General features: G+C 57.4%; 1 protein-coding gene across 1 annotated transcript in view; it reads right to left on the reverse strand.

Annotated features, from left to right (window-relative positions):
- Positions 1 to 4,523: 4,523 nt before the first annotated feature.
- The window catches only part of LOC122546376 (uncharacterized), a 217,389-nt gene continuing 201,358 nt past the window's right edge, over positions 4,524 to 20,554 (reverse strand). Inside the window, exon 40 of the mRNA XM_087973794.1 lies at positions 4,524 to 4,828. Coding sequence (XP_087829920.1) covers positions 4,741 to 4,828 — 88 coding nt within the window. The 3' untranslated portion in view covers positions 4,524 to 4,740. The remainder of the gene's footprint in view (positions 4,829 to 20,554) is intronic.

Below are 20,554 nucleotides of genomic sequence, written 5' to 3' on the forward strand. Positions count from 1 at the left end.
TTAGACCAGCAACCTGGCTCAAAGACACACAGCAGTTTTGGGTGTTAAAACCTCTCGGATATAAAAGGTTCAAGAAGGATGGGGGAGAGAACAAGGAGTATATTAGAGAGAGACAATGTCCTTGAGAGGTTAAGGGATGTTTCTTTTGGGTTAGATTAGGGATCAGCCAGCTTAACAACAGGAAGGGTCATATTTTCAAAGTTTGCCAAAAACATCATATTTTCAGAGCTTTCATGTTGGTATTTAAATATCTACAATGTAAAAAGACAAAGACATATTGATGGATTTCCAGGCAACATCATTTTACTGATGTTTAAAAATATACATATGTTAAAAAAAAGGGGGCATTTGATAAAACAACATTTTCAAGATTTTTACAAAGAGCCATTAATTGAATGATACCTTTATTAATTAATTGAATGAATGAATTAATTGAATTAATTGAATGATACCTTTAAAGCTTTAAAGGAAAACAAGTCATTAACGATTGTGAACGGTTATCAGGGATTGGGTAGCGGGCAAAGTGAGAGCTGTGAATATGAGGGTGCCAGGCATCAGCTCAAGGCAATTGGAATGTTTGGTACAAGTGGGTCAAGTAAGCAGAGAACCAGCCCCCCCACTGTTCCACAGACCACCACAAACAATATCTCAATCCCATCCAAACTGTCAACCTTCTGACAGTCTGCTACTCAGAACAAGAGCAGTTCACACCAGATTTCTTCAGTAAATATAATGGATTTGTGATTTATACAAGTCTACTCCTTGAAAAGCCCCAAATACACACACATACACAAACTCAAACTCAGTGACGGCAGATTCAATGGAAATAGTTTAACACAAAACTGTGGATATAAGAGAATATGTACATGGTAAACACAATTGTGAAGATCAACGTTCCAAACTACAAGGTGGAAAGTGAATGTCCCTCAGTCATTTTGCTATTTACAGAGTTTACAGTGTTGTCTTTGCATATTGATGGGTATCTTTTGATCTGATGTTTGATCAGGGACCTTAAGTATTTTGGATGAATTCTTTCTTTTAAGCTGTCTTGGTTTTTTTTCTCTGTCGGTCTCACCACAGAGAGAGAGAGAGAGATGCTGTCTGTCTGCATGTTCTCATCGTTTCCCATTCTCTGCTACTCTTGGCACCAATCACTTTGTTAACGTGTTCAACCAATCAGACAGCAGTTGTCAGGCAGAATGTCCACTAATCCAAATATTCCTGGTGACGCTTGGTCTTGACTTATCTTTCCTTTTGTGTCGAAAACAACATTGTATTTGCAGAGTTCAACAATGTGGAACAACTCTGAGATTTTCACGTTACATTTTCAGTTTTAGCAGTACAGCTTTAATTGCAGTTTATAGACCCAAAAATGAAATAAATGTGGTCTCTTATATTTGTGAAGTTTGATTTATGCAAGTTTTCAATATATTTTTGACATTAAGCACTTACCAAATTGTAATTGTGAACTGTTAAACCTGTTATTGTTGAGAGGATCTCTATGTGTGTTTACTGTTTCCTGAAACTTGATTATGACAAGAAATGGGTTTGACGGCTCAAAGTTGAGAGCTGAATGTGAGACATTTCTGGGCCACAGCTCCATGAAGTCTGTGGTAGAGGTGAGAAACAATACAGGGAACATTACACTATCGGACTAACGGCTAACCGATAGCTATGCTATCGGCTAACCAACCAGGCGTACAGATATCGATCCAAATTGTAAGAAAACATCAGTGGTGTGAAATTGGTGCCATGTTATAATGGGAGACTTTAATCATCCACGTACAAACTGGGGGAGTCATCGTGTAAAGCAGAGAGATGGGAAGTCCTTCTGAAGAGAGTTCAGGGCATTTACCAGCAACATTTACAGGGCTATGCAGAGTGACAGTCTGTGATGGGACAGTGCGATGGGACAGAGCGATGGGACAGAGCGATGGGACAGAGTGATGGGACAGTGTGATGGGACAGTGCGATGGGACAGAGCGATGGGACAGTGCGATGGGACAGTGCGATGGGACAGTGTGATGGGAAAGTGCAGTGATGGGACAGTGTGATAGGACAGAGCGATGGGACAGAGCGATGGGACAGTGTGATGGGACAGAGCGATGGGACAGTGCGATGGGACAGAGCGATGGGACAGAGCGATGGGACAGAGCAATGGGACAGAGCGATGGGACAGTGTGATGGGACAGTGTGATGGGACAGTGCGATGGGACAGAGAGATGGGACAGAGCGATGGGACAGTGTGATGGGACAGAGCGATGGGACAGAGCGATAGGACAGTGCAGTGATGGGACAGTGTGATGGGACAGAGCGATGGGACAGTGTGATGGGACAGAGAGATGGGACAGAGCGAAGGGATAGTGCGATGGGACAGTGTGATGGGACAGAGCGATGGGACAGAGCGATGGGACAGTGTGATGGGACAGTGCGATGGGACAGAGCGATGGGACAGTGTGATGGGACAGTGCAGTGATGGGACAGTGTGATGGGACAGTGCGATGGGACAGAGCGATGGGACAGAGCGATGGGACAGTGTGATGGGACAGTGCGATGGGACAGAGCGATGGGACAGTGTGATGGGACAGTGTGATAGGACAGTGCGATGGGACAGTGTGATGGGACAGATCGATGGGACAGTGCGATGGGACAGTGTGATGGGACAGTGTGAGGGGACAGTGTGATGGGACAGTGCGATGGGACAGAGCGATGGGACAGAGCGATGGGACAGTGCGATGGGACAGTGCGATGGGACAGTGTGATAGGACAGAGTAATGGGACAGAGCGATGGGACAGTGTGATGGGACAGTGTGATGGGACAGAGCGATGGGACAGAGCGATGGGACAGAGCGATGGGACAGTGTGAGGGGACAGTGTGAGGGGACAGTGTGATGGGACAGTGTGATGGGACTGAGCGATGGGACAGAGCGATGGGACAGAGCGATGGGACAGAGCGATGGGACAGTGTGATGGGACAGTGCGATGGGACAGAGCGATGGGACAGAGCGATGGGACAGTGTGATGGGACAGAGCGATGGGACTGAGCGATGGGACTGAGCGATGGGACAGTGTGATGGGACTGTGTGATGGGACAGTGCGATGGGACAGTGTGATGGGACAGAGCGATGGGACAGAGCGATAGGACAGAGCGATAGGACAGTGTGAGGGGACAGTGTGATGGGACAGTGTGATGGGACAGAGCGATGGGACAGTGTGATGGGACAGTGTGATGGGACAGTGCGATGGGACAGAGCGATAGGACAGTGTGAGGGGACAGTGTGATGGGACAGTGTGATGGGACAGAGCGATGGGACAGTGTGATGGGACAGTGTGATGGGACAGTGCGATGGGACAGTGTGATGGGACAGATCGATGGGACAGTGCGATGGGACAGTGCGATGGGACAGTGTGATGGGACAGTGTGATGGGACAGTGCGATGGGACAGTGTGATGGGACAGTGTGATGGGACAGTGTGATGGGACAGAGCGATGTGATAGAGCGATGGGACAGAGCGATTGGACAGTGCGATGGGACAGAGCGATGGGACAGTGTGATGGGACAGTGCGATGGGACAGTGTGATGGGACAGTGTGATGGGAGAGTGTGATGGGACAGAGCGATGGGATAGAGCGATGGGACAGAGCGATGGGACAGTGCGATGGGACAGAGCGATGGGACAGTGTGATGGGACAGTGTGATGGGACAGAGCGATGGGACAGTGCGATGGGACAGTGTGATGGGACAGTGCGATGGGACAGATCGATGGGACAGTGTGATGGGACAGTGTGATGGGACAGTGTGATGGGAGAGTGTGATGGGACAGAGCGATGGGACAGTGCGATGGGACAGTGCGATGGGACAGAGCGATGGGACAGAGCGATGGGACAGTGTGATGGGACAGTGTGATGGGACAGAGCGATGGGACAGTGCGATGGGACAGTGTGATGGGACAGAGCGATGGGACAGTGCGATGGGACAGTGCGATTGGACAGTGTGATGGGACAGTGTGATGGGACAGTGCGATGGGACAGATCGATGGGACAGTGTGATGGGACAGTGCGATGGGACAGTGTGATGGGACAGTGTGATGGGACAGTGTGATGGGACAGTGCGATGGGACAGATCGATGGGACAGTGTGATGGGACAGTGTGATGGGACAGAGCGATGGGATAGAGCGATGGGACAGAGCAATGGGACAGTGTGATGGGACAGTGTGATGGGACAGAGCGATGGGACAGTGTGATGGGACAGTGTGATGGGACAGAGCAATGGGACAGTGTGATGGGACAGTGCGATGGGACAGTGCGATGGGACAGAGCGATGGGACAGTGTGATGGGACAGTGTGTTGGGACAGTGCGATGGGACAGTGTGATGGGACAGAGCGATGGGACAGAGCGATGGGACAGAGCGATGGGACAGAGCAATGGGACAGAGCGATGGGACAGTGTGAGCGGACAGTGTGATTGACAGAGCGATGGGACAGAGCGATGGGACAGTGTGATGGGACACTGTGATGGGCAGAGCGATGGGACAGTGTGATGGGACAGTGTGATGGGACAGTGCGATGGGACAGAGCGATGGGACAGAGCGATGGGACAGAGCGATGGGACAGTGTGATGGGACAGTGTGATGGGACAGTGTGATGGGACAGAGCGATGGGACAGAGCGATGGGACAGTGCGATAGGACAGTGCGATGGGACAGTGTGATGGGACAGTGTGATGGGACAGTGTGACAGGCTATGAGCAGCATTTCCCTTTCTTCACCGGCTGTTTCACCATATCCACGACTGGGTCCCTGAATTTCTCATCCTGCTGTTTCAGCAATCTGTAAACAACCAAGGAGAGGTGGCTGTGACCGGCACAGAGAGAGTGGGGACAGGACACACAGAGAGAGTGGGGACGGGACACACAGAGAGAGTGGGGACAGGACACACAGAGAGAGAGTGGGGACTGGACACACAGAGAGAGTGGGGACAGGACACACAGAGAGAGTGGGGACAGGACACACAGAGAGAGAGCGGAGACAGTACACACAGTGAGAGTGGGGACAGGACACACAGAGCAAGTGGGGACAGGACACACAGAGAGAGAGCGGAGACAGTACACACAGAGAGAGTGGGGACAGGACACACAGAGAGAGAGCAGGGACAGGACACACAGAGAGAGCGGGGACAGACACACAGAGAGAGTGGGGACAGGACACACAGAGAGAGAGCGGGGACAGGACACACAGAGAGAGAGTGGGGACAGGACACACAGAGAGAGTGGGGACAGGACACACAGAGAGAGCGGGGACAAGACACACAGAGAGAGCAGGGACAGGACACACAGAGAGAGTGGGGACAGGACACACAGAGAGAGAGTGGGGACAGGACACACAGAGAGAGTGGGGACAGGACACACAGAGAGAGTGGGGACAGGACACACAGAGAGAGCGGGGACAGGACACACAGAGAGAGTGGGGACAGGACACACAGAGAGAGTGGGGACAGGACACACAGAGAGAGTGGTGACAGGACACACAGAGAGAGAGCGGGGACAGGACACACAGAGAGAGTGGGGACAGGACACACAGAGAGAGAGTGGGGACAGGACACACAGAGAGAGTGGGGACAGGACACACAGAGAGAGCGGGGACAGGACACACAGAGAGAGAGCGGGGACAGGACACACAGAGAGAGTGGGGACAGGACACACAGAGAGAGAGCGGGGACAGGACACACAGAGAGAGTGGGGACAGGACACAGAGAGAGAGAGCAGGGACAGGACACACAGAGAGAGTGGGGACAGGACACACAGAGAGAGAGCGGGGACAGGACACACAGAGAGAGAGCGGGGACAGGACACAGAGAGAGAGAGCGGGGACAGGACACACAGAGAGAGTGGGGACAGGACACACAGAGAGAGAGCGGGGACAGGACACACAGAGAGAGTGGGGACAGGACACACAGAGAGAGAGCGGGGACAGGACACACAGAGAGAGTGGGGACAGGACACACAGAGAGAGAGCGGGGACAGGACACACAGAGAGAGTGGGGACAGGACACACAGAGAGAGAGCGGGGACAGGACACACAGAGAGAGTGGGGACAGGACACACAGAGAGAGCGGGGACAGGACACACAGAGAGAGTGGGGACAGGACACACAGAGAGAGTGGGGACAGGACACACAGAGAGAGTGGTGACAGGACACACAGAGAGAGAGTGGGGACAGGACACACAGAGAGAGTGGGGACAGGACACACAGAAAGAGAGCGGGGACAGGACACACAGAGAGAGTGGGGACAGGACACACAGAGAGAGTGGGGACAGGACACAGAGAGAGAGCGGGGACAGGACACACACAGAGAGTGGGGACAGGACACACAGAGAGAGCGGGGACAGGACACACAGAGAGAGCGGGGACAGGACACAGAGAGAGTGGGGACAGGACACACAGAGAGAGTGGGGACAGGACACACAGAGAGAGTGGGAACAGGACACACAGAGAGAGTGGGGACAGGACACACAGAGAGAGTGGTGACAGGACACACAGAGAGAGAGTGGGGACAGGACACACAGAGAGAGTGGGGACAGGACACACAGAGAGAGCGGGGACAGGACACACAGAGAGAGAGCGGGGACAGGACACACAGAGAGAGTGGGGACAGGACACACAGAGAGAGCGGGGACAGGACACACAGAGAGAGAGCGGGGACAGGACACACAGAGAGAGTGGGGACAGGACACACAGAGAGAGCGGGGACAGGACACACAGAGAGAGCGGGGACAGGACACACAGAGAGAGTGGGGACAGGACACACAGAGAGAGAGCGGAGACAGGACACACAGAGAGAGCAGGGACAGGACACACAGAGAGAGTGGGGACAGGACACACAGAGAGAGCGGGGACAGGACACACAGAGAGAGTGGGGACAGGACACACAGAGAGAGAGCGGAGACAGGACACACAGAGAGAGTGGGGACAGGACACACAGAGAGAGCGGGGACAGGACACAGAGAGAGCGGGGACAGGACACACAGAGAGAGAGTGGGGACAGGACACACAGAGAGAGCGGGGACAGGACACAGAGAGAGTGGGGACAGGACACACAGAGATAGCGGAGACAGGACACACAGAGAGAGCGGGGACAGGACACACAGAGAGAGTGGGGACAGGACACACAGAGAGAGCGGGGACAGGACACAGAGAGAGCGGGGACAGGACACACACAGAGAGAGTGGGGACAGGACACACAGAGAGATCGGGGACAGGACACAGAGAGAGTGGGGACAGGACACACAGAGATAGCGGAGACAGGACACACAGAGAGAGAGCAGGGATAGGACACACAGAGAGAGTGGGGACAGGACACACAGAGAGAGTGGGGACAGGACACACAGAGAGAGTGGGGACAGGACACACAGAGAGAGTGGGGACAGGACACACACAGAGAGAGTGGGGACAGGACACACAGAGAGAGCGGGGACAGGACACACAGAGATAGCGGAGACAGGACACACAGAGAGAGTGGGGACAGGACACACAGAGAGAGTGGGGACAGGACACACAGAGAGAGAGCGGGGACAGGACACACAGAGAGAGCGGAGACAGGACACACAGAGAGAGCGGGGACAGGACACACAGAGAGAGAGCGGGGACAGGACACACAGAGAGAGAGTGGGGACAGGACACACTGAGAGAGCGGGGACAGGACACACAGAGAGAGCGGAGACAGGACACACAGAGAGAGCGGGGACAGGACACACAGAGAGAGAGCGGGGACAGGACACACAGAGAGAGAGTGGGGACAGGACACACTGAGAGAGTGGGGACAGGACACACAGAGAGAGCGGGGACAGGACACACAGAGAGAGCGGGGACAGGACACACAGAGAGAGAGCGGAGACAGGACACAGAGAGAGAGTGGGGACAGGACACACAGAGAGAGTGGGGACAGGATACACAGAGAGAGCAGGGACAGGACACACAGAGAGAGAGCGGGGACAGGATACACAGAGAGAGCGGGGACAGGACACACAGAGAGAGCGGAGACAGGACACACAGAGAGAGAGCGGGGACAGGACACACAGAGAGAGCGGAGACAGGACACACAGAGAGAGAGCGGGGACAGGACACACAGAGAGAGCAGGGACAGGACACACAGAGAGAGTGGGGACAGGACACACAGAGAGAGTGGGGACAGGACACACAGAGAGAGCGGGGACAGGACACACAGAGAGAGCGGGGACAGGACACACAGAGAGAGTGGGGACAGGACACACAGAGAGAGCGGAGACAGGACACAGAGAGAGAGAGTGGGGACAGGACACACTGAGAGAGTGGGGACAGGACACACAGAGAGAGTGGGGACAGGACACACAGAGAGAGCGGGGACAGGACACACAGAGAGAGCGGAGACAGGACACACAGAGAGAGTGGGGACAGGACACACAGAGAGAGTGGGGACAGGACACACAGAGAGAGAGCAGGGACAGGACACACTGAGAGAGTGGGGACAGGACACACAGAGAGAGTGGGGACAGGACACACAGAGAGAGTGGGGACAGGACACACAGAGAGAGAGCGGGGACAGGACACACAGAGAGAGAGTGGGGACAGGACACACAGAGAGAGTGGGGACAGGACACACAGAGAGAGTGGGGACAGGACACACAGAGAGAGAGCAGGGACAGGACACACTGAGAGAGTGGGGACAGGACACACAGAGAGAGTGGGGACAGGACACACTGAGAGAGTGGGGACAGGACACACAGAGAGAGAGCGGGGACAGGACACAGAGAGAGAGCGGGGACAGGACACACAGAGAGAGCGGGGACAGGACACAGAGAGAGAGTGGGGACAGGACACACAGAGAGAGTGGGGACAGGACACACAGAGAGAGCGGGGACAGGACACACAGAGAGAGCGGGGACAGGACACACAGAGAGAGAGCGGGGACAGGACACACAGAGAGAGAGCGGGGACAGGACACACAGAGAGAGTGGGGACAGGACACACTGAGAGAGTGGGGACAGGACATACAGAGAGAGTGGGGACAGGACACACAGAGAGAGCGGGGACAGGACACACAGAGAGAGTGGGGACAGGACACAGAGAGAGAGAGCGGGGACAGGACACACAGAGAGAGCGGGGACAGGACACACAGAGAGAGCGGGGACAGGACACACAGAGAGAGCGGGGACAGGACACACACAGAGAGAGCGGGGACAGGACACAGAGAGAGAGAGAGCAGGGACAGGACACACAGAGAGAGTGGGGACAGGACACAGAGAGAGAGAGCGGGGACAGGACACACAGAGAGAGTGGGGACAGGACACAGAGAGAGAGAGAGCAGGGACAGGACACACAGAGAGAGTGGGGACAGGACACACAGAGAGAGTGGGGACAGGACACACAGAGAGAGCGGGGACAGGACACACAGATAGAGCGGGGACAGGACACACAGAGAGAGTGGGGACAGGACACACAGAGAGAGTGGGGACAGGACACACACAGAGAGAGTGGGGACAGGACACACAGAGAGAGTGGGGACAGGACACACAGAGAGAGAGCGGGGACAGGACACACAGAGAGAGCGGGGACAGGACACACAGAGAGAGAGCGGGGACAGGACACACAGAGAGAGAGCGGGGACAGGACACACTGAGAGAGAGCGGGGACAGGACACACAGAGAGAGCGGGGACAGGACACACAGAGAGAGAGCGGGGACAGGACACACAGAGAGAGCGGGGACAGGACTCACAGAGAGAGCGGGGACAGGACACACAGAGAGAGTGGGGACAGGACACACAGAGAGAGCGGGGACAGGACTCACAGAGAGAGCGGGGACAGGACACACAGAGAGAGTGGGGACAGGACACACAGAGAGAGCGGGGACAGGACACACAGAGAGAGCGGGGACAGGACACACAGAGAGAGTGGGGACAGGACACACAGAGAGAGTGGGGACAGGACACACAGAGAGAGTGGGGACAGGACACACAGAGAGAGTGGGGACAGGACACAGAGAGAGAGAGTGGGGACAGGACACACAGAGAGAGCGGGGACAGGACACACAGAGAGAGAGCGGGGACAGGACACACAGAGAGAGCAGGGACAGGACACACAGAGAGAGAGCGGGGACAGGACACACAGAGAGAGCGGGGACAGGACACACAGAGAGAGAGCAGGGACAGGACACAGAGAGAGAGCAGGGACAGGACACAGAGAGAGAGAGTGGGGACAGGACACACAGAGAGAGAGCGGGGACAGGACACACAGAGAGAGAGCGGGGACAGGACACAGAGAGAGAGCAGGGACAGGACACACAGAGAGAGTGGGGACAGGACACACAGAGAGAGTGGGGACAGGACACACAGAGAGAGCGGGGACAGGACACACAGAGAGAGAGCGGGGACAGGACACAGAGAGAGAGCAGGGACAGGACACACAGAGAGAGTGGGGACAGGACACACAGAGAGAGTGGGGACAGGACACACAGAGAGAGCGGGGACAGGACACACAGAGAGAGCGGGGACAGGACACACAGAGAGAGTGGGGACAGGACACACAGAGAGAGCGGAGACAGGACACAGAGAGAGAGAGTGGGGACAGGACACACTGAGAGAGTGGGGACAGGACACACAGAGAGAGTGGGGACAGGACACACAGAGAGAGCGGGGACAGGACACACAGAGAGAGCGGAGACAGGACACACAGAGAGAGTGGGGACAGGACACACAGAGAGAGTGGGGACAGGACACACAGAGAGAGAGCAGGGACAGGACACACTGAGAGAGTGGGGACAGGACACACAGAGAGAGTGGGGACAGGACACACAGAGAGAGTGGGGACAGGACACACAGAGAGAGAGCGGGGACAGGACACACAGAGAGAGAGTGGGGACAGGACACACAGAGAGAGTGGGGACAGGACACACAGAGAGAGTGGGGACAGGACACACAGAGAGAGAGCAGGGACAGGACACACTGAGAGAGTGGGGACAGGACACACAGAGAGAGTGGGGACAGGACACACTGAGAGAGTGGGGACAGGACACACAGAGAGAGAGCGGGGACAGGACACAGAGAGAGAGCGGGGACAGGACACACAGAGAGAGCGGGGACAGGACACAGAGAGAGAGTGGGGACAGGACACACAGAGAGAGTGGGGACAGGACACACAGAGAGAGCGGGGACAGGACACACAGAGAGAGCGGGGACAGGACACACAGAGAGAGAGCGGGGACAGGACACACAGAGAGAGAGCGGGGACAGGACACACAGAGAGAGTGGGGACAGGACACACTGAGAGAGTGGGGACAGGACATACAGAGAGAGTGGGGACAGGACACACAGAGAGAGCGGGGACAGGACACACAGAGAGAGTGGGGACAGGACACAGAGAGAGAGAGCGGGGACAGGACACACAGAGAGAGCGGGGACAGGACACACAGAGAGAGCGGGGACAGGACACACAGAGAGAGCGGGGACAGGACACACACAGAGAGAGCGGGGACAGGACACAGAGAGAGAGAGAGCAGGGACAGGACACACAGAGAGAGTGGGGACAGGACACAGAGAGAGAGAGCGGGGACAGGACACACAGAGAGAGTGGGGACAGGACACAGAGAGAGAGAGAGCAGGGACAGGACACACAGAGAGAGTGGGGACAGGACACACAGAGAGAGTGGGGACAGGACACACAGAGAGAGCGGGGACAGGACACACAGATAGAGCGGGGACAGGACACACAGAGAGAGTGGGGACAGGACACACAGAGAGAGTGGGGACAGGACACACACAGAGAGAGTGGGGACAGGACACACAGAGAGAGTGGGGACAGGACACACAGAGAGAGAGCGGGGACAGGACACACAGAGAGAGCGGGGACAGGACACACAGAGAGAGAGCGGGGACAGGACACACAGAGAGAGAGCGGGGACAGGACACACTGAGAGAGAGCGGGGACAGGACACACAGAGAGAGCGGGGACAGGACACACAGAGAGAGAGCGGGGACAGGACACACAGAGAGAGCGGGGACAGGACTCACAGAGAGAGCGGGGACAGGACACACAGAGAGAGTGGGGACAGGACACACAGAGAGAGCGGGGACAGGACTCACAGAGAGAGCGGGGACAGGACACACAGAGAGAGTGGGGACAGGACACACAGAGAGAGCGGGGACAGGACACACAGAGAGAGCGGGGACAGGACACACAGAGAGAGTGGGGACAGGACACACAGAGAGAGTGGGGACAGGACACACAGAGAGAGTGGGGACAGGACACACAGAGAGAGTGGGGACAGGACACAGAGAGAGAGAGTGGGGACAGGACACACAGAGAGAGCGGGGACAGGACACACAGAGAGAGAGCGGGGACAGGACACACAGAGAGAGCAGGGACAGGACACACAGAGAGAGAGCGGGGACAGGACACACAGAGAGAGCGGGGACAGGACACACAGAGAGAGAGCAGGGACAGGACACAGAGAGAGAGCAGGGACAGGACACAGAGAGAGAGAGCGGGGACAGGACACACAGAGAGAGCAGGGACAGGACACACAGAGAGAGAGCGGGGACAGGACACACAGAGAGAGCGGGGACAGGACACACAGAGAGAGAGCGGGGACAGGACACAGAGAGAGAGCAGGGACAGGACACACAGAGAGAGAGCGGGGACAGGACACACAGAGAGAGAGCGGGGACAGGACACACAGAGAGAGCGGGGACAGGACACACAGAGAGAGTGGGGACAGGACACACAGAGACAGAGTGGGGACAGGACACACAGAGAGAGCAGGGACAGGACACACAGAGAGAGAGCGGGGACAGGACACACAGAGAGAGAGCGGGGACAGGACACACAGAGAGAGCGGGGACAGGACACACAGAGAGAGAGCAGGGACAGGACACACAGAGAGAGAGCGGGGACAGGACACACAGAGAGAGAGCGGGGACAGGACACACAGAGAGAGCGGGGACAGGACACACAGAGAGAGAGTGGGGACAGGACACACAGAGAGAGTGGGGACAGGACACACAGAGAGAGAGCAGGGACAGGACACACAGAGAGAGTGGGGACAGGACACACAGAGACAGAGTGGGGACAGGACACACAGAGAGAGAGCGGGGACAGGACACACAGAGAGAGCGGGGACAGGACACACAGAGAGAGTGGGGACAGGACACACAGAGAGAGTGGGGACAGGACACACAGAGAGAGCGGGGACAGGACACACAGAGAGAGTGGGGACAGGACACACAGAGAGAGTGGGGACAGGACACACAGAGAGAGCGGGGACAAGACACACAGAGAGAGTGGGGACAGGACACACAGAGAGAGCGGGGACAGGACACACAGAGAGAGTGGGGACAGGACACACAGAGAGAGTGGGGACAGGACACACAGAGAGAGCGGGGACAGGACACACAGAGAGAGAGCGGAGACAGGACACACAGAGAGAGTGGGGACAGGACACACACAGAGAGAGCGGGGACAGGACACACAGAGAGAGCGGAGACAGGACACAGAGAGAGAGCGGGGACAGGACACACAGAGAGAGCGGGGACAGGACACACAGAGAGAGCGGGGACAGGACACACAGAGAGAGCGGGGACAGGACACACAGAGAGAGCGGGGACAGGACACACAGAGAGAGTGGGGACAGGACACAGAGAGAGAGAGTGGGGACAGGACACACAGAGAGAGTGGGGACAGGACACACAGAGAGAGTGGGGACAGGACACACAGAGAGAGAGCAGGGACAGGACACACTGAGAGAGTGGGGACAGGACACACAGAGAGAGTGGGGACAGGACACACTGAGAGAGTGGGGACAGGACACACAGAGAGAGAGCGGGGACAGGACACAGAGAGAGAGCGGGGACAGGACACACAGAGAGAGCGGGGACAGGACACAGAGAGAGAGTGGGGACAGGACACACAGAGAGAGTGGGGACAGGACACACAGAGAGAGCGGGGACAGGACACACAGAGAGAGCGGGGACAGGACACACAGAGAGAGAGCGGGGACAGGACACACAGAGAGAGAGCGGGGACAGGACACACAGAGAGAGTGGGGACAGGACACACTGAGAGAGTGGGGACAGGACACACAGAGAGAGCGGGGACAGGACACACAGAGAGAGCGGGGACAGGACACACAGAGAGAGCGGGGACAGGACACACAGAGAGAGTGGGGACAGGACACAGAGAGAGAGAGCGGGGACAGGACACACAGAGAGAGCGGGGACAGGACACACAGAGAGAGCGGGGACAGGACACACACAGAGAGAGCGGGGACAGGACACAGAGAGAGAGAGAGCAGGGACAGGACACACAGAGAGAGTGGGGACAGGACACAGAGAGAGAGAGCGGGGACAGGACACACAGAGAGAGTGGGGACAGGACACAGAGAGAGAGAGAGCAGGGACAGGACACACAGAGAGAGTGGGGACAGGACACACAGAGAGAGAGCAGGGACAGGACACACAGAGAGAGCGGGGACAGGACACACAGATAGAGCGGGGACAGGACACACAGAGAGAGTGGGGACAGGACACACAGAGAGAGTGGGGACAGGACACACACAGAGAGAGTGGGGACAGGACACACAGAGAGAGTGGGGACAGGACACACAGAGAGAGAGCGGGGACAGGACACACAGAGAGAGCGGGGACAGGACACACAGAGAGAGAGCGGGGACAGGACACACAGAGAGAGAGCGGGGACAGGACACACTGAGAGAGAGCGGGGACAGGACACACAGAGAGAGCGGGGACAGGACACACAGAGAGAGAGCGGGGACAGGACACACAGAGAGAGCGGGGACAGGACTCACAGAGAGAGTGGGGACAGGACACACAGAGAGAGTGGGGACAGGACACACAGAGAGAGCGGGGACAGGACACACAGAGAGAGCGGGGACAGGACACAGAGAGAGAGAGTGGGGACAGGACACACAGAGAGAGTGGGGACAGGACACACAGAGAGAGTGGGGACAGGACACAGAGAGAGAGAGTGGGGACAGGACACACAGAGAGAGCGGGGACAGGACACACAGAGAGAGAGCGGGGACAGGACACACAGAGAGAGCAGGGACAGGACACACAGAGAGAGAGCGGGGACAGGACACACAGAGAGAGCGGGGACAGGACACACAGAGAGAGAGCAGGGACAGGACACAGAGAGAGAGCAGGGACAGGACACAGAGAGAGAGAGCGGGGACAGGACACACAGAGAGAGCAGGGACAGGACACACAGAGAGAGAGCGGGGACAGGACACACAGAGAGAGCGGGGACAGGACACACAGAGAGAGAGCGGGGACAGGACACAGAGAGAGAGCAGGGACAGGACACACAGAGAGAGAGCGGGGACAGGACACACAGAGAGAGCGGGGACAGGACACACAGAGAGAGTGGGGACAGGACACACAGAGACAGAGTCGGGACAGGACACACAGAGAGAGCAGGGACAGGACACACAGAGAGAGAGCGGGGACAGGACACACAGAGAGAGAGCGGGGACAGGACACACAGAGAGAGCGGGGACAGGACACACAGAGAGAGAGCAGGGACAGGACACACAGAGAGAGAGCGGGGACAGGACACACAGAGAGAGCAGGGACAGGACACACAGAGAGAGAGCGGGGACAGGACACACAGAGAGAGTGGGGACAGGACACACAGAGAGAGCGGGGACAGGACACACAGAGAGAGAGTGGGGACAGGACACACAGAGAGAGTGGGGACAGGACACACAGAGAGAGAGCAGGGACAGGACACACAGAGAGAGTGGGGACAGGACACACAGAGACAGAGTGGGGACAGGACACACAGAGAGAGAGCGGGGACAGGACACACAGAGAGAGCGGGGACAGGACACACAGAGAGAGTGGGGACAGGACACACAGAGAGAGTGGGGACAGGACACACAGAGAGAGCGGGGACAGGACACACAGAGAGAGTGGGGACAGGACACACAGAGAGAGTGGGGACAGGACACACAGAGAGAGCGGGGACAAGACACACAGAGAGAGTGGGGACAGGACACACAGAGAGAGCGGGGACAGGACACACAGAGAGAGTGGGGACAGGACACACAGAGAGAGTGGGGACAGGACACACAGAGAGAGCGGGGACAGGACACACAGAGAGAGAGCGGAGACAGGACACACAGAGAGAGTGGGGACAGGACACACACAGAGAGAGCGGGGACAGGACACACAGAGAGAGCGGAGACAGGACACAGAGAGAGAGCGGGGACAGGACACACAGAGAGAGCGGGGACAGGACACACAGAGAGAGCGGGGACAGGACACACAGAGAGAGCGGGGACAGGACACACAGAGAGAGCGGGGACAGGACACACAGAGAGAGTGGGGACAGGACACACAGAGAGAGAGCGGGGACAGGACACACAGAGAGAGAGCGGGGACAGGACACACAGAGAGAGCGGGGACAGGACACACAGAGAGAGCGGGGACAGGACACACAGAGAGAGCGGGGACAGGACACACACAGAGAGAGCGGGGACAGGACACACACAGAGAGAGTGGGGACAGGACACACAGAGAGAGTGGGGACAGGACACACAGAGACAGAGTGGGGACAGGACACACAGAGAGAGAGCGGGGACAGGACACACAGAGAGAGCGGGGACAGGACACACAGAGAGAGTGGGGACAGGACACACAGAGAGAGTGGGGACAGGACACACACAGAGAGAGCGGGGACAGGACACACAGAGAGAGCGGAGACAGGACACACAGAGAGAGTGGGGACAGGACACACAGAGAGAGTGGGGACAGGACACACAGAGAGAGTGGGGACAGGACACACACAGAGAGAGCGGGGACAGGACACACAGAGAGAGTGGGGACAGGACACACAGAGAGAGTGGGGACAGGACACACAGAGAGAGTGGGGACAGGACACACACAGAGAGAGCGGGGACAGGACACACAGAGAGAGTGGGGACAGGACACACAGAGAGAGTGGGGACAGGACACACACAGAGAGAGCGGGGACAGGACACACAGAGAGAGTGGGGACAGGACACACAGAGAGAGTGGGGACAGGACACACAGAGAGAGTGGGGACAGGACATACAGAGAGAGTGGGGACAGGACACACAGAGAGAGTGGGGACAGGACACACAGAGAGAGTGGGGACAGGACACACAGAGAGAGCGGGGACAGGACACACACAGAGAGAGCGGGGACAGGACACACAGAGAGAGAGCGGGGACAGGACACACAGAGAGAGTGGGGACAGGACACAGAGAGAGAGTGGGGACAGGACACACAGAGAGAGCGGGGACAGGACACACACAGAGAGAGCGGGGACAGGACACACAGAGAGAGCGGAGACAGGACACAGAGAGAGAGCGGGGACAGGACACACAGAGAGAGCGGGGACAGGACACACAGAGAGAGTGGGGACAGGACACACAGAGAGAGTGGGGACAGGACACACAGAGAGAGCGGGGACAGGATACACAGAGAGAGCGGGGACAGGACACACACAGAGAGAGCGGGGACAGGACACACAGAGAGAGCGGAGACAGGACACAGAGAGAGAGCGGGGACAGGACACACAGAGAGAGCGGGGACAGGACACACAGAGAGAGAGCGGGGACAGGACACACAGAGAGAGTGGGGACAGGACACACAGAGAGAGTGGGGACAGGACACACAGAGAGAGCGGGGACAGGACACACAGAGAGAGCGGGGACAGGACACACAGAGTGAGCGGGGACAGGACACACAGAGAGAGCGGGGACAGGACACACACAGAGAGAGCGGGGACAGGACACACACAGAGAGAGTGGGGACAGGACACACAGAGAGAGCGGGGACAGGACACACTGAGAGAGTGGGGACAGGACACACAGAGAGAGTGGGGACAGGACACACAGAGAGAGAGTGGGGACAGGACACACAGAGAGAGTGGGGACAGGACACACAGAGAGAGCAGGGACAGGACACACAGAGAGAGCAGGGACAGGACACACAGAGAGAGAGTGGGGACAGGACACACAGAGAGAGTGGGGACAGGACACACAGAGAGAGTGGGGACAGGACACACAGAGAGAGAGTGGGGACAGGACACACAGAGAGAGTGGGGACAGGACACACAGAGAGAGCAGGGACAGGACACACAGAGAGAGCAGGGACAGGACACACAGAGAGAGCGGGGACAGGACACAGAGAGAGAGAGCGGGGACAGGACACACAGAGAGAGCGGGGACAGGACACACAGAGAGAGAGTGGGGACAGGACACACAGAGAGAGAGCGGGGACAGGACACACAGAGAGAGCGTGGACAGGACAGACACAGAGAGAGTGGGGACAGGACACACAGAGAGAGAGCGGGGACAGGACACAGAGAGAGAGTGGGGACAGGACACACAGAGAGAGAGCGGGGACAGGACACACAGAGAGAGAGTGGGGACAGGACACACAGAGAGAGTGGGGACAGGACACACAGAGAGAGTGGGGACAGGACACACAGAGAGAGCGTGGACAGGACACACAGAGAGAGAGCGGGGACAGGACACACAGAGAGAGAGCGGGGACAGGACACACAGAGAGAGCGGGGACAGGACACACAGAGAGAGCGGGGACAGGACACACAGAGAGAGTGGGGACAGGACACACAGAGAGAGTGGGGACAGGATACACAGAGAGAGCGGGGACAGGACACACAGAGAGAGTGGGGACAGGACACACAGAGAGAGAGCAGGGACAGGACACACTGAGAGAGTGGGGACAGGACACACAGAGAGAGTGGGGACAGGACACACAGAGAGAGAGCAGGGACAGGACACACTGAGAGAGTGGGGACAGGACACACAGAGAGAGAGCAGGGACAGGACACACTGAGAGAGTGGGGACAGGACACACAGAGAGAGTGGGGACAGGACACACAGAGAGAGAGCAGGGACAGGACACACTGAGAGAGTGGGGACAGGACACACAGAGAGAGCGGGGACAGGACACACAGAGAGAGCGGGGACAGGACACACAGAGAGAGTGGGGACAGGACACACAGAGAGAGCGGGGACAGGACACACAGAGAGAGTGGGGACAGGACACACAGAGAGAGTGGGGACAGGACACACAGAGAGAGAGCAGGGACAGGACACACTGAGAGAGTGGGGACAGGACACACAGAGAGAGTGGGGACAGGACACACAGAGAGAGTGGGGACAGGACACACAGAGAGAGTGGGGACAGGACACACAGAGAGAGAGCGGGGACAGGACACACAGAGAGAGAGTGGGGACAGGACACACAGAGAGAGTGGGGACAGGACACACAGAGAGAGTGGGGACAGGACACACAGAGAGAGAGCAGGGACAGGACACACTGAGAGAGTGGGGACAGGACACACAGAGAGAGTGGGGACAGGACACACTGAGAGAGTGGGGACAGGACACACAGAGAGAGAGCGGGGACAGGACACAGAGAGAGAGCGGGGACAGGACACACAGAGAGAGCGGGGACAGGACACAGAGAGAGAGTGGGGACAGGACACACAGAGAGAGTGGGGACAGGACACACAGAGAGAGTGGGGACAGGACACACAGAGAGAGCGGGGACAGGACACACAGAGAGAGAGCGGGGACAGGACACACAGAGAGAGAGCGGGGACAGGACACACAGAGAGAGTGGGGACAGGACACACAGAGAGAGCGGGGACAGGACACACAGAGAGAGCGGGGACAGGACACACAGAGAGAGCGGGGACAGGACACACAGAGAGAGCGGGGACAGGACACACAGAGAGAGAGCGGGGACAGGACACACAGAGAGAGTGGGGACAGGACACACAGAGAGAGTGGGGACAGGACACACAGAGAGAGCGGGGACAGGACACACAGAGAGAGCGGGGACAGGACACACAGAGAGAGCGGGGACAGGACACACAGAGAGAGCGGGGACAGGACACACAGAGAGAGCGGGGACAGGACACACACAGAGAGAGTGGGGACAGGAGACAGAGAGAGAGAGCGGGGACAGGACACACAGAGAGAGTGGGGACAGGACACAGAGAGAGAGAGAGCAGGGACAGGACACACAGAGAGAGTGGGGACATGACACACAGAGAGAGTGGGGACAGGACACACAGAGAGAGAGCAGGGACAGGACACACAGAGAGAGCGGGGACAGGACACACAGAGAGAGCGGGGACAGGACACACAGAGAGAGTGGGGACAGGACACACAGAGAGAGTGGGGACAGGACACACACAGAGAGAGTGGGGACAGGACACACTGAGAGAGTGGGGACAGGACACACAGAGAGAGAGCGGGGACAGGACACACAGAGAGAGCGGGGACAGGACACACAGAGAGAGAGCGGGGACAGGACACAGAGAGAGAGAGCGGGGACAGGACACACTGAGAGAGAGCGGGGACAGGACACACAGAGAGAGCGGGGACAGGACACACAGAGAGAGAGCGGGGACAGGACACACTGAGAGAGAGCGGGGACAGGACACACAGAGAGAGCAGAGACAGGACACAGAGAGAGCGGGGACAGGACACACAGAGAGAG

Source organism: Chiloscyllium plagiosum, unplaced genomic scaffold (assembly GCF_037043375.1).
Source record: "Chiloscyllium plagiosum isolate Xiang-an unplaced genomic scaffold, Cpla_swu_hap1 HiC_scaffold_26, whole genome shotgun sequence".
Taxonomy (NCBI): domain Eukaryota; kingdom Metazoa; phylum Chordata; class Chondrichthyes; order Orectolobiformes; family Hemiscylliidae; genus Chiloscyllium; species Chiloscyllium plagiosum.